This window comes from Perissodus microlepis, chromosome 18 (genome assembly GCF_051167445.1).
Source record: "Perissodus microlepis isolate ML-2025 ecotype Zambia chromosome 18, ASM5116744v1, whole genome shotgun sequence".
In the NCBI taxonomy this organism is placed as follows: domain Eukaryota; kingdom Metazoa; phylum Chordata; class Actinopteri; order Cichliformes; family Cichlidae; genus Perissodus; species Perissodus microlepis.
In genome coordinates this window covers 22105777-22120409 of record NC_140478.1, presented here as the reverse complement: position 1 = coordinate 22120409, position 14633 = coordinate 22105777, and the positions used below count along the sequence as shown (strand labels likewise).

The window sequence follows — 14633 nt, the reverse complement described above, 5'->3', positions numbered from 1 at the left end:
AGATTCCATTAAGACACTGATGATCAATAACTGAATATATTATACACTTTTAGAGTGATTTTATTATAAATTATGACCTAAACTTTCCAAGCCGTGCAGTTCACACCGTCCTTGGAAAAGAAGCCTGGCTGACAGTCTTCACACACTGTGTCACTTCTGCTGGTTCCTGAAAGAAACACATTTGTTGTTACACAAAAAAATTATAATTTATCAGCTCATCTAAATGGTCTTAGAATTTCATTTCTCTTACCAGGTTCTTTTATCCTCTGACCAGCTGCACACTGTGAATGTTTCTCTGTCAAACTACATCCGTTACTGTCTATCAAATCTTTACAGTGATATCCATTTAAAACGTCACACACTGTGTCAGTTGTTGCTGTACAGTTCCGCTTGACAAAAAGACCATGGCCTAAAAAAAACAAAACAAAAACATTAGTGTAAAAATATTCTGTAATTTACTTTTAAATGAAAGATTTATTTTTTTAATTTAAAATTTACAAAGGATTTCCCATCTCACTGTACCTGTGTCACAGGATGTGCAGGGGAAACAGTTATACAGGCCGTTGGGTTGGTTCATAAAGGTCCCCATCTCACAAGAACGGCACTGAGTTCCTGCATATGCTCTGCAGTCTCTCTGAACAACTCTACCTGTTCAACAGAACACAACATTTATGTCAGACTTTCACCATTTATGCCAGAGTGAACCTAAAGTAGTGTTGTAGTGTTGGGGTGTACTTTACGGTAGGTCAAGCAGCTTGGAAATCACAAGTGAACTGAGCGATACAACATTACTGATCTGCAAATTCAATGTGACCCTTTTTCCTGACCCAGTACAGTAAAACATGTAATAACACATTGGTCCACTGTGTCCATTTCATGCTTGGCCTCTCCAAAGTGTGAAATGGACACATGCAGTTCCAGCAACCTGAAGTAACAGCAGAGGGATATTTCACTTCAAGCCAACAAGGAAACAATCACAGGAAAGTGGGTAAACAGACATTGTTAACACATTTACATGTAAAGACATACTATCCATCTTGCTTAATTGTTTTAAGAACCCTGGAATGTACTTCATACGTTGCTTGCTCACTACCGACTTCTTGCCTTTACATATTTTGTCTCCCGTTAATGCAACTTGTGCTTCATTTTACTGCTTCTGGAAAACATTTTGTGAACTGTGTCAGTTCTAAGTATCAATAAATTTATCTGACTGTTGGAAGGGAAAAAAATGAAGACAACAGATTTTCTGGGTCAATAACACATAAAACACACATATTTCTCCTTTTATGTTTGACTGAGATGCAGGAAGTAATTATTAATTACTTAAATGCAACATAAAATATCTAATGATAGATTGTGTTTTCATTTAACACAAATGAAAAAAAAAAAGGCTTTGATTTTGCCACCCTCATGCCACCCTAAGAAAATTTCTCTAGATCCGCCCCTGTTGCATACGTAATCAAAGCAAGCCTCGATACGCGCTTCACAAAAACTCCCCCGAGATTACCTGACACACGATTCGAAGCTTCGACACACAGGACACATCACTACGTGTGTCTCTGTATTCCTAGATTCCCCAGACCCGTCCCCGTGTTTCCCCGTGTGGAGTGTTGAAGGAGTGACTGGTCACTAGCGGAGAGAGAGAGAGGTTGGAGTGAGCGCGTTTGTAAGTCAGCAGATTTTCTAGTTTATTAACTTGAAGATATGTGAGATAAAAGAAGCAGAAGTAACATCAAATAAGATAAATGACTCTTTGTTTATTTACCACCAAACATTTAATTTTCTGTCTAAAACAATAGTTTAATGCTGTTCTCACAATGGGAATGGGTTTACTTCTAGACATTTTTTCCTGCTGCTGTTTTACTTACCAAACACGAGCAACACAGAAACCATGCTGCTTTATATTGCGGCTGAAGCAATTATTATCATTACTGTTAATATTATTATTTTTTAGAAAAGTAATTCTTAAATTCTGTAGAGAAAGTTAGCTGTGAAGGTAATGCAGGTTGAGCAAGCTCCAGAGAAGCTCACACAGTTTTCATGGCAACAACGTCAGCAGGGTTAAAAGACTGTTAAAAACAATAAATGGGGAGAGAGCTGTTCATAAGTGCTTCAAGAATTCCAAGAATCTGAATTCCAAGAATCTGAAGTACAGAGGCTGTCAAGAAAGTGCAGAAGATAAAACAGGAAAATTTCAGCATTATTACTTTGACAGTCAGAGGAAACCCATGCATTACCAAGAAGATAATTTTTCCATTGGATATGTAAAAAAACAAACAAAACTACACAGATCAAGTGAAACACAAAACAGAGAATATTTAAATATTTGTGAAGGGAGCAGAGAAGGGTTTTTTTTGGCCAATCCATTCAAGCACATTTTCCTATACTTTCTCTATGCAAGTACTTTCTATTTGTAATTCACACACATTCGTACTCTGGATGCATTGGAGAGAAGCTAGGAATGTCAGACTCTGGACTGGTGCTTCGTTCTTATGTTAATATTTCACCTTCCTTGTCAGCAAAGCTTACCCATTGAGCCATTTACCTTCAGTGATATGGAACGCCAGACTCTTGACTGGTGCATCGTTCTTATGTTAATATTTCACCTTCCGTGTCAGCAAAGCTTACCCATTGAGCCATTTACCTTCAGTGATATGGAACACCAGTATGGAACGCCAGGACTGCCATAATGAATTAATTAAATACACCATCAAATAATTAATTAAATGTGGCAATAATGAATTAAAATCGGAAATAATTAATTACATAAATATTTACGACACATGTAATTAATTAATTATTGACACATTTAATTATTTATTTATTTCACATTTTAATTAATTATTGCCACATTTAAATAATTATTTAATGGTGTATTTAATTAATTCATTTTGGCACAGTTGACTCCTTCAGGTCTCACCATGAAATAATTTTAACTGTCAACCTCACCCATCAAACTCAGGGGGCGGGGTTAACGCTGATCGAGTCAAAACCATTGCCTGGTGGCCATTGTTTTTAGCACACAACAACCGGCATGTGGAAACTAACAGAACTGAACTTTGAAAAACCCTGTTTGTGTGTCACCAAATACCGTTTTTATATTTTTTTTTTAGCCGAGAATGTAGTGGTTTAATCTTCATGTGTCTGGTCGATTTGTCAAGATACAGCCTTTTTGCAAAAGTGCTTCGATGATTTCGGAGATGTCTGCCCAGTCTCATGGCAAAGCGTGGGATAGACCCGCTTGCCTCGCAAGCAATCGAGCTGTTATTACCACCGACAAAGCGCAGGCCCCGGTACATAGCTGTAATAACCCCCGCTGACACTGACTTCTTTTACTGAGGTTATATTTATCGGGGTTTTATTTCCTGATGTTCTTATGTGTCCTACGTGTTTCAGTTGCCAATTCTAAATTATAACTAACATTAAAAACATGTTTAAGGAGGAGAGAGAGCAAATAAATTCGATTAACAGCTGATCTTTGGGTTTTTGTTCAGTAATCAGCGTGACCTGTGTATAACGTTGGTGTTTCATTCATGTAGTAACTGCTGGCCTTAACTGTACAAAGGTTGCTCGACACTATGACACACATACAGACTCCATGATGTTCGCCTAATTGTGAATATTAATCATGAGGGTAAACGGCCCTGTACACCACGGAGCAAGGTCAGCATATCCACAATATCTTCAGCTCTATGTGTCACGGTTGTACGGTCCTCCCCGGGCGATCTGGATTTTTGTGTGTATTTTCTCTCGGTCTCTCCTCTCTCCCAGCCGCGGGGTTTGTTTACGGAAGTTCGCACTTCTGGGGAGGGCGTGGCTCGGACGACCTTCCACCCGGAAGCTCCGCCGCTCGGCTGTGGCCTCACCTGCACTTGACTGCTCTGCCAGCTGCTTCTAATCATCCTCCATCTCAGAGCTGTGGTATATAAGGATGATGCACGGCAACAGTCGACGTTGGATTATTATTCCAAGCTGGTAGCACTCGTTACTTAAGGGAAGTTGATAGTCGGTTAAAGAGCTCTGCTAATCCTGTGTTTTGCTTTGTCTTCACCTAGGAGTTTGGCTCGGAGAGGAGGACCAGGAAACTCACGCTCGGGGTTGCACAGATGAAGGAGCGCTTGGGGATTTAACTGAAACACCCATTTGGATAGCACCTTTAACTGTTTGTGACACCTCTTGGACACTGTAAATAAACGCACTGTTCACCCTGCTAACCTGAGCTCCGCATTTTGGGTCCTCTTTTTCCCCTGCAACCTTGACAGAATAATCCAACCAAGCCATGGACCCCGCGGGCTCTACTCCGGTTCAACGCGAGCTCTCCCTCCAGGCGGAAGTTCTGGAACGACACGAAAAGATGCTTAGACATGTCGCTAAGGAACAAGCAGCACTCATGCAGGCCGTAGTCGACCTCAAAGGTATGTTGACTTCTCCCTCTGGTGTTAATGTGGCTCCGTCTCGACCCGCCTCTTCATTAGACGAGGCAGCAGCTTGTCCGCTTCCGCCTTCACCTCCACCACCACCACCACAGCGGGAACACACGCTCCCTGTGCCCGAGAAATTAAACGGAGAGCTGGGCAGGTGCAGGGGGTTTCTTACTCAATGCTCTTTGATTTTTCGATAGCAACCAACTGCTTATGCCTCTGACATAGCTAAAATAACTTTCATGGTCGAACTTATGACGGGGCGAGCGCTTCAGTGGGCACAGGCTGTGTTGAGCACTCAACCCTTGATTTCTTACCCTATTTTTTTGACCAAGTTTCGCTGTGTCTTTGATAAAGGAACCAGCCCTGACAGTGCGGGTCATCGCATGTTTTTGCTGAGGCAAGGTAGGCGGAGTGTTGCAGATTTTTCTGTGGATTTTTGGATTCTGGCTGAGGAGACCGGCTGGGAGGAGAATGCACTATGTGGAGCTTTTCTGAGCAGTCTGAATGAAAACAATAAACGTGAGTTGGCCACTAAAGAACTGCCTAACTCATTAAGTGCTCTGGTCAACATGTGCATTAGGCTGGACGATCACATTCGGGAGTTCAACAGGCGCTCTGGAGAGGGACGGCGGGCTGCTGCGGCAGCAGGTACCTCAACGGGATTTCCCTCGCTCACGTGGGGAGGGGGTGAAGATGAGCCGTCGAGGGATGAGGAGCAGCTGATGCAGCTGGGCCGGGCCAGGTTCGCTTCCGCTAATCCAAAGCAAAGACAACAACAACGAGCTGGGGAGTGCTTTTTGTGTGGCAAGAGAGGGCACTTCGTTGATTCCTGCCCTGACCGGCCAAAAGACTTAGCCCGTCAGTGAGAGTGGGGATCCTGACGGGTGCTACAGCCAACGTTTTTCCCCACTTAAGTTGTCCCGCTAAACTCATTTTTCAGACTGTGGTTTATACCTGCAACGCTCTCATAGACTCTGGGGCTGAACAGAATTTCTTTGATGAAACGTTAGCCCAAAACCTAGGTCTACCTCTAGTTTCTCTTCCCGAGACTCTCCAGGTCTCTGCCCTGAATGGCAGCCATCTCGCCTCAATCACTCATCGGACTCAGGATATAACAGTAATTCTATCTGGTAACCACTCTGAAAAGATTTCATTGTTTTTGTTTAAGGCTCCTGACACGCCTCTGGTTCTTGGTTTCCCTTGGCTTCAGTTACATAACCCTCACACTGACTGGGCTAGGGGGTGTGTCTCCGGATGGAGCACCCACTGCCATGAGCGGTGTTTACTCTCAGCCGTCCCGGACAGCACCGCTACGGGCTCCGTCAAACCGTCTCCACCCCCCGACCTATCCTCAGTTCTGCCCGAGTACCATGACCTAGGGCAGGCGTTTAGCAAAGACCTGGCGCAGTCGCTGCCCCCGCATCGCCCCTATGACTGTTGGATAGACCTGCTCTCTAGCGCCCCCTTGCCCACTAGTCGGCTCTACAGCCTCTCTAAGCCAGAACGCGAGGTGATGGAATGCTATATCTCTGAATCGTTGGCTGCGGGCATTATTCGCCCCTCCACCTCTCCTCTCGGTGCAGGATTCTTCTTTGTGGAGAAAAAAGATAAGACACTACGTCCATGCATAGACTTTCGAGGGCTTAACAAGATTACTGTTAAAAATAAATACCCACTCCCACTTCTCACTTCTGCTTTTGAACTGCTCCAGGGCGTTACCATCTTTTCCAAACTGGACCTCCGGAACGCTTATCATTTGGTTCGCATTCGCAAAGGGGATGAGTGGAAAACGGCTTTTAACACACATTTAGGACATTTCGAGTATCTGGTTATGCCCTTCGGCCTTACCAACGCCCCAGCCGTTTTCCAAGCCTTAATTGATGACGTGTTGAGAGACTTCATTAACCACTTTGTGTTTGTGTATCTGGATGACATTTTGATTTTTTCCAGAACCCCCTCTGAGCATGTCAGACAGGTTAGGCTGGTCCTGCACCGCCTTTTGGAGAATTGGCTTTTTGTGAAAGCAGAGAAATGTGAGTTTCATGTGCAGACAATTGCATTTCTCGGATTTATTGTGGAACAGGGGCGTCTGCGGGTGGATCCAGCCAAGATAAAGGCCGTGGTAGAGTGGCCCGTACCTAAGACCCGCTGGGAGCTGCAGAGGTTTTTGGGTTTTGCCAAATTCTACCGACGCTTTATCCGGGACTTCAGCAAGGTGGCCCTTCCCTTAACTAATCTCACTTCTCCCAAACAGTCATTCCAGAGGTCCCCGGCCGCCCAGCGGGCTTTTGACCATTTGAAACACCTGTTCTCCTCGGCCCTGGTACTCGTCCAGGCAGACCTAAACCGGCCTTTCATCGTGGAGGTGGACTCATCAGACTCTGGAGTGGTGCGGTCCTTTCCCAGCAGGTAGACGGCAAGCTTCTCCCCTGTGCTTTTTTCTCTTGAAGATTGTCTCAGGCGGAGAGAAACTACGACGTGGGCGACCGGGAACTCCTCGCCGTCAAGCTGGCCTTTGAGGAGTGGCGACACTGGCTTGAAGGCAGCGAGCAGCCCATAGTGGTGTGGACTGACCACAAAAACCTGGCTTATCTCCAAACCGCCAAACGCCTTATCGCACGGCAGGCCAGGTGGGCTCTGTTTTTTACTCGCTTCAATTTCACAATAACCTGTAGGCCCAGATCCCGTAACACCAAGCCAGATGTCCTGTCGCGCCAGTTTGCACCGGACACGGACGAGGAGGAAAAGGAGAAACCCATCCTACCGGCCAAGTGCATTTTGGGGGCACTTACCTGGGACATCGAAAGGGAAGTCAGAGAGGCCCAACGACAAGAACCCGACCCGGAAGGAAAATTGCACGTCCCCTCAGCTACACGGAGAAAAGTAATCCACTGGGGCCATACTGCCAAGTTCTCCTGCCACCCAGGTAAAAATCGCACCATCTCTTTCTTAAGGCGTTTGTTTTGGTGGCCTTCTCTTCCTCAGGACGTTCGGGAGTATGTTGCAGCCTGCCCGGTGTGTGCCCGAAACAAGACATGCAACTCGCCTGCCTCTAGTTTCCTGCAGCCATTGCCCATTCTGACACGCCTGTTGTCCCATATTGCCTTGCCGGTCTACCCCCGTCGTCAGGTAGAGGTGGGAATCACCATACATCCCACGATACGATATTATCACAATAATTAACGCACGATACGATATTATTGCAATTTTTTAAAATATTTTGCGATATTCAGATTCTGTACATAAAGGTAAACTTTATCAATATTCATTTTATCTAATATCAAAGTCTCGCACTCAGTCTTTGTCTCATTTCAGTCAGTTTTATTGTTGACAAACTGAACGGTTTGTATTACAGTCTAGTCCAACTTAACTGAATGCAACCATCTGGTACAATTATAGCTATTCTGAACTATGCAATTTATGAAAACTATGCAGCCCCTTCAGCAACTGAAGAATTTGAAAGTAAATTAAAACAAAATATAATTTTACATTAAATAAAAAAGTTTTACACTTAATTAAAATAAAACATGTCTTAAATTAAAATAAGTAAACTGTCATGTTTATTGCTGCCAAAAAAAAAGTTAAACACATTCGGACAGTGAAGGAATGTCAGGATTCTTGCTCAGAAAAAGGATCAACATGCTCTGAAGTCAGAGCACAAAAACCTTTTTTGTAACAAAATATCAATTTCTGCTGTCCCTGTATCGATACATTATTAGCAAACAAAATATCACGATACTACACACTATCGATTTTTTTCCCCCACCCCTATCGTCAGGTAATACTGTCATCCTGACCATCATTGACTGCTTTTCCAAAGCTGCTCACTTTATTGCCTTGTCCAAGCTCCCCTCTGCCCTAGAGACGGCGAAATTACTCACGCAGCACGTGTTCCACCTCCACGTCATACCTCGTGACATCGTGTCCGATCGGGGACCTCAGTTCACCTCGCGGGTCTGGAGGGAGTTCTGCTCTGAGCTGGGGGCCCAGGTCAGTCTGTCCTCCGGGTTTCACCCGCAAACTAATGGGCAAACCGAACGGGCGAACCAGGTGATGGAAGCTATGCTGCGGTGTGTCGCTTCCAACAATCAGTCGTCTTGGCATGGGTCGAATATGCCCATAACTCGAGCACCTCCTCTGCCACGGGAGTGTCGCTCTTCGAGGCGTCGCTGGGGTACCAGCCTCCCCTCCTTTCGATCACTGAAGGGGAGTTGGCGGTACCCTCCGTCCAACACCATATGAGGCGCTGTCGTCGGGTTTGGTGGACCACGCGGGCACCACTCTTGAGGACATCGGAGCAGAACAAGAGGATGGCGGACCGCCGACGCACCCCGGCCCCAAACTATTGGGTCGGCCAGCAGATGTGGCTCTCTAGCAAAAACATCCCTCTCCGAGCAGAGTCTAAGAAACTGGCCCCCTGGTTCCTGGGGCCTTTTTCCAATCAAGACGTCCTGAATCCAGTGACGGTCCGGCTGGCCCTTCCTGGCAGCATGAAGGTACACAATGTCTTTCATGTCTCTCACATCAGGCCCGTGCGGACCAGCCCGTTGTGCCCGCCCTCCGGGCCACCGCCACCCGCCCGGCTTATCGACGGCGCCCCGGCGTATTCCATTACTCGGATAATGGATGCCCGGCGCCGCAGTAGGGGCTTTCAGTTTTTGGTGGACTGGGAGGGGTACGGTCCGGAAGAGCGTTCGTGGGTGCCGCGGTCTGCGATTCTCGATCATACAGACTCCATGATGTTCGGCTAATTGTGAATATTAATCATGAGGGTAAACGGCCCTGTACACCACGGAGCAAGGTCAGCATATCCACAATATCTTCAGCTCTGTGTCACGGTTGTACGGTCCTCCCCGGGCGATCTGGATTTTTGTGTGTATTTTCTCTCGGTCTCTCCTCTCTCCCAGCCGCGGGGTTTGTTTACGGAAGTTCGCGCTTCTGGGGAGGGCGTGGCTCGGACGACCTTCCACCCGGAAGCTCCGCCGCTCGGCTGTGGCCTCACCTGCACTTAACTTCTCTGCCAGCTGCTTCTAATCAGCCTCCATCTCAGAGCTGCGGTATATAAGGATGATGCACGGCAACAGTCGACGTTGGATTATTATTCCAAGCTGGTAGCACTCGTTGCTTAAGGGAAGTTGATAGTCGGTTAAAGAGCTCTGCTAATCCTGTGTTTTGCTTTGTCTTCACCTAGGAGTTTGGCTCGGAGAGGAGGACCAGGAAACACAACTCACGCTCGGGGTTGCACAGACGAAGGAGCACTTGGGGATTTAACTGAAACACCCATTTGGATAGCACCTTTAACTGTTTGTGACACTTCTTGGGCACTGTAAATAAACGCACTGTTCACCCTGCTAACCTGAGCTCGCCTTTTTGGGTCCTCTTTTTCCCCTGCAACCTTGACACTATGAGTTAACACAGTTTCCCAGCTGACTAATCTGTCACCTACGAATATGTCACGGGTCATATCAATATGATTTTACAGAAAACCATCCTTATTACTGCCAACTATTCCAGAGATGTGAAAATCTACAGCATAAAGAACAAAAAAATATAGCAGTCTAACGCAACACTGTAACAGAGATGAAGCGTCAGTTTGTCGCAGATCAAAGTGGAATGAAAGTGATTGGTTGAACAGGTGTTCGTGATCTGTGTTTTCTGCATTTTCATCAGCGTAAGAGACTCAGCAGCAGATTAGAATAACAGTTATACATTTAATAAATCACCAAATGAATACACGCAAGAAACGAGCAAACCTGTTCCGACAATTTGAGTTTGTATTCCCTCAGCTGCAGACTCGCTGCTGTTTAAATGTTTGAGAGGAAGATTAGATATAAAGCAAACTTCAAACATAGACTCAGTCTGCGTTCACATTTGATATGAGGCCAGGACGAATAATGGCTGTGTCCTGTTTTAAGATCATATATGTAAAATTGTTGTCTGACCTGCGTTGATTCAGCCGCTCAGAGTCCGTGGTTACCATGGTTACTGCATAAGCAGCTATAATGTTAACAGCTAGCACTGCGGAAACCTACCGGGAGCATGGGTGTTTATGTTTTTCATTGCAAAAGAACTGTCTGAATGAACAGTCAGAACTGTCAGAATGGTTAACTGAAGTTAACTTGGATAAATTATAGTTAATGAGTATCACAGATAACGTGAGCTGTGTGACTGTTCACCACTACACTGAAATAAGTAGGCTATTACTGAAATACACGTGCTCTGTCATAAACTATGATATAAATAGGGAGGTCCTATTAACATGTTTAGTTTTAAAGGACACCTTCCTGTCTTTAGTCTCATTCATGAGCAGTATTAGTTTTCTTCTAACATCCAGAAGTCTGTGTGTTTCATAGTTTGTAACAAGCCTTTGACAGTTAAACATAACATGACCCAAAAAAAATAAAATAAAATAAATAATCACACAAATTATATGTTAACCTCATTTATTTTTAGTTAAGTAAACTCTAAAAATTCTAATAGACAGCTGGTGCTTATGTGACCAAGTGGTCGGCGGGGTTATGAAAGAAATAATAAAATGACAACGCCACCTGGGGGGAATTCTAGCCCCCAGGAAATATGAACTTTAGAAATGAAATATAATTAAAAAGAACGTTTGCACAGGTTCAGGGATGCACACTGAGACCGGCTCAATGTATTAACACCATTTTATTTATTGAAAAATAAATAAAAAAACAAAACAACAAAGACAGCGCACTAAATGTCTAAAATAGTGTCCCAAATTACAACAAAATAAACATACAACTGGGACTTACCAGCAGCGGTGGACCAAAAGAAAACCACACAAAAAAACCCCACTATAGTCTATTCACCTGGTGCTGTACAACAAAAGTGTTGAAAACGACCCGCCACCTAAGGTCCCACGGCCGCTGGTAGATCCTCAGTTCACTGAAATAAAAGCACAAGATACACGTTAAACAGGATAAAAAAAGCATGGGACATAAAAAGGCTCTCTATATACTAAAAAAAAGAAATTAAAAGGAAAACTGAGACCTGCAATAAAACACACCCACATACACACCACAGAGCACAGATTGGAAATACTCGTGCTCTGCGAGCCAGCCCACAGCTGGTGCTGGTTCCGATTGTCCGTAGCCCTACTCAGTCTCGCGCAGCTCTCCACAACTGGGAGAGGGAAAGGGAGAGGCGGTACCAGTTTTTGTAACACCAGCCCAATATGCAGCTGAAGATCGCCCCGACCAGCTGCGAAAGCTGGAGTAAAACGATAGTCCAAAAAGGGGCTTAGCATGAGACCCAAAGCCCCCAGGGGCGAGGCGAGGCCAGCAGCAGGAACAAAACTGGACGGCCAACAGATCGGAACACAAGATAAAACAGGGCAAGACAAGACAGCATCTAGGCAGGCGTCTCGACTCTTTGCTTAAAATCAGGCAGTTGGTCCCTGAGAGGGTGCGGCAGCAATCAAACCCCCAAGACTGGAGGCGCTGTACTGTACGGTGAACGCAACTCACGCGTCTCTCCACCACAGCTGGAGTAAAGAAAAGAGAAACAGCCGCGCTGTAGCAGTCACACAATCCGATTGTATCGGTAAATTAACCAATAGGCCAGCATTTACTGCTGTATCGCACCAGAAGCTCGGGAGGAATGATCCAACAAAAAAAAAAACAAAAAAACCCGGCTTCCCTTTATACAGGTAAACACCACCCTGTAATCAATATGCAGGTGGGTTCCTAATTAACCCAATCACATGATACAAGGAGCGAGTGCAGCTGAAAGAGAGCGAGGGTGGTAGAGCGAGCGAGAGAGAGAGAAAAAGAAGGGCGAGTAGCCCATCCGGCTACACTTAGAATACAGCTGAATAACTATTAAAAAACAGATGATATAATATTTCTGTCCAGGTTGTAGTCTTCATGATGAACACGCTGTTGCAAACTCTGCTCCTCTTGGTGGAAATGCGCCTTCTCTTTCTTTAAAACATTTTATAAGTCAGTTTAATCTCAAAATTCACTGTTAAATCCAAAACACACCAGATAAAGAAAAGCAAATGGTTCAGTCTAACACATGTGCCAGTGAACCATTAAACGTCTGTAAAACTGTGCAGTTATGAAACGTAACTTTAACCTCAGCCAAACCGATTTGCTCAGTTGTAAATAAAACAGTGAAGTAAACGTGACCCGACAGACAAAACCTGAGTGAATTAAGTCCAGCGTTTAACCACTGAGAGCTAAAACTCAGCTGAGGTTTCAAAGCTGTGTTACCTGACTATCACCAGGTAATGTGGACGTGTTTCTTGAATTAGCAGCAGGTGTTAAACAACTGCTGACAGGTGAGGAGGAGGAGGATGCATGCAGGTAAACTGAGGGCCTGTTGAGCTCATCGCTGGTGTCGTGAGAAACACGTCAGCTCGTTCTTTATGTTACAGAAGCACAGAGACACAAGACCAGGCGGAAAGAGACGATCGTTCGGTGAAAATGAGAATCTGCGAATGCAACATGTGGAACACGGAGAGTGGAATATCTAAACAAACCGGTTAACGTAACCCCCCTCCAAAACAAACAAATACACACAAAAGAAACAGTTAAGCTGGAACACCGGGGCTGTGAGCTTGGTGCACTCTGTCAGCTGACTGTTAGCAGAGTGTCGCGAAATCGATCAATGCAGAGCAGTGAGACAAACCACGGAGGCCCCAGAAAAGTGCAATCAAACGATGAGTTTATTAACACACAGGAGAAAACATCAGCATATGTCCTCTGGCCAAAATACATGTTGTGGACACTTATAAAGCAGTGGGGTACACGCCCCCCCATGGCGTCAATTACAGATTAAAATAGGTTCCAGACATTAGTCACAGTTAATCGTACATCTTGTACATTTTTAATAGCTATAAGCAGACATAGAACTTCTCTTTTCTATAACACCTTCCATACAAGGTAATAAACTTCAAGCCCTCAGGGTCTCTGAGGCTAATTATTGACTCTGATCATCTGTTGCCAAGTAGAGTAAAATATAGTAAGACACCAAACGAGTTAAGGCCTCAGGCCTGACACATTCCTAGATTATATGTATTATATGTACTGTAAGCATGCATTGCAGTTATCCTTCTATGTTCTAGTTTCCCTCAGCATATATCACCTGGACAGTCACGCCAGTGAAGCTTAAAACCCTTAATGAACCGAACATCAACTCAAAATAAGCACAGATATGCAATGTGTATAAAATACTTCTGACCGTACTTGTAATAAAAGTTAACATAATGGAAGGATCCTCAAATGGACATCTTCAATCAACAACTTTAATGCAATATCAATACTGTAAGAAATATTATTAAATGGAATAATGCTGTAAAGAATGTTATTAATGCAGTTATAATGATGCAGATTATATGGCAGCAATAAAAGAATTTCTGTATCTCCACAAGAGCTAGTGAAATCTCTGAAAACATCTGAGTACTTTTGCAAACATGTTCTATGTTGACAACCTGACCAGACATGTGAAGATTACGGCGCAACATTCGTGGCTAAAACACTATTATTAAAACTACACCACCACCATTGCTGCCTGTGATTTGAAATGCATTCTGGGATACCAAGTCGACACAAGCAATCGATTATCTAGGATTGACCTGTCTTGACTTACTTTGCACAGCAACCAATCAAATGTTAGAGAAGCTGCATGGCAGCGTTAACCCCGCCCACTTAGTTTGATAGGTGAAGCTGACCGATAAAATTATTTCATGGTGAGACCTGAAGGAGTCCACTGTGCCAAAATGAATTAATTAAATACACCATTAAATAATTATTTAAATGTGGCAATAATTAATTAAAATGTGAAATAAATAAATAATTAATTAAATGTGGCAATAATTAATTAAATGTGGCAATAATGAATTAATTACATGTCTCATAAATATTTATGTAATGAATTATTTCCACATTTAATTAATTATTTAATGGTGTGTTTAATTAATTCATTATGGCAGTCTTGACGTTCCATAGTGGGGACAGTGGAACAATGCCAAAGGTTACAAAAATCAAGAGATGACGTCCTGGAGAAATGGCACTAATAGCAGCAGATATGACAAATTATGGCCCAATTTACCAAACCTCCCAAAACATGACTATCCAGAGTAGAGACTAGGAAGCAGATTGATGGATTGTCGGAGCATTACGGCTACTGTAGTCAGGAGCTTCGCAGAGTAATACATACTGTACTTCAACATCTTTTGTTTTCTGT

The 14633-nt window shown here is 44.1% G+C and overlaps 1 protein-coding gene across 3 annotated transcripts in view; it reads right to left on the bottom strand.

Annotated features, from left to right (window-relative positions):
* Positions 1 to 596: 596 nt before the first annotated feature.
* The window catches only part of LOC146367844 (uncharacterized), a 16177-nt gene continuing 2140 nt past the window's right edge, over positions 597 to 14633 (bottom strand). Inside the window, exons 1-3 of one of the 3 annotated variants that reach the window (XR_014797524.1) lie at positions 11436 to 12100; positions 11255 to 11330; positions 597 to 1629 (exon numbers count right to left, since the gene is read on the bottom strand). Coding sequence is in view for 2 of the 3 variants with exons in the window: in XM_084911430.1 (XP_084767556.1) it covers positions 11328 to 11330 (3 nt within the window). In the remaining variant the exon portion in view is untranslated. Of the gene's footprint in view, positions 1630 to 11254; positions 11331 to 11435; positions 12101 to 14633 lie in introns of those variants that run through there. The other 2 variants (XM_084911430.1, XM_084911431.1) reach the window with 2 other exon arrangements.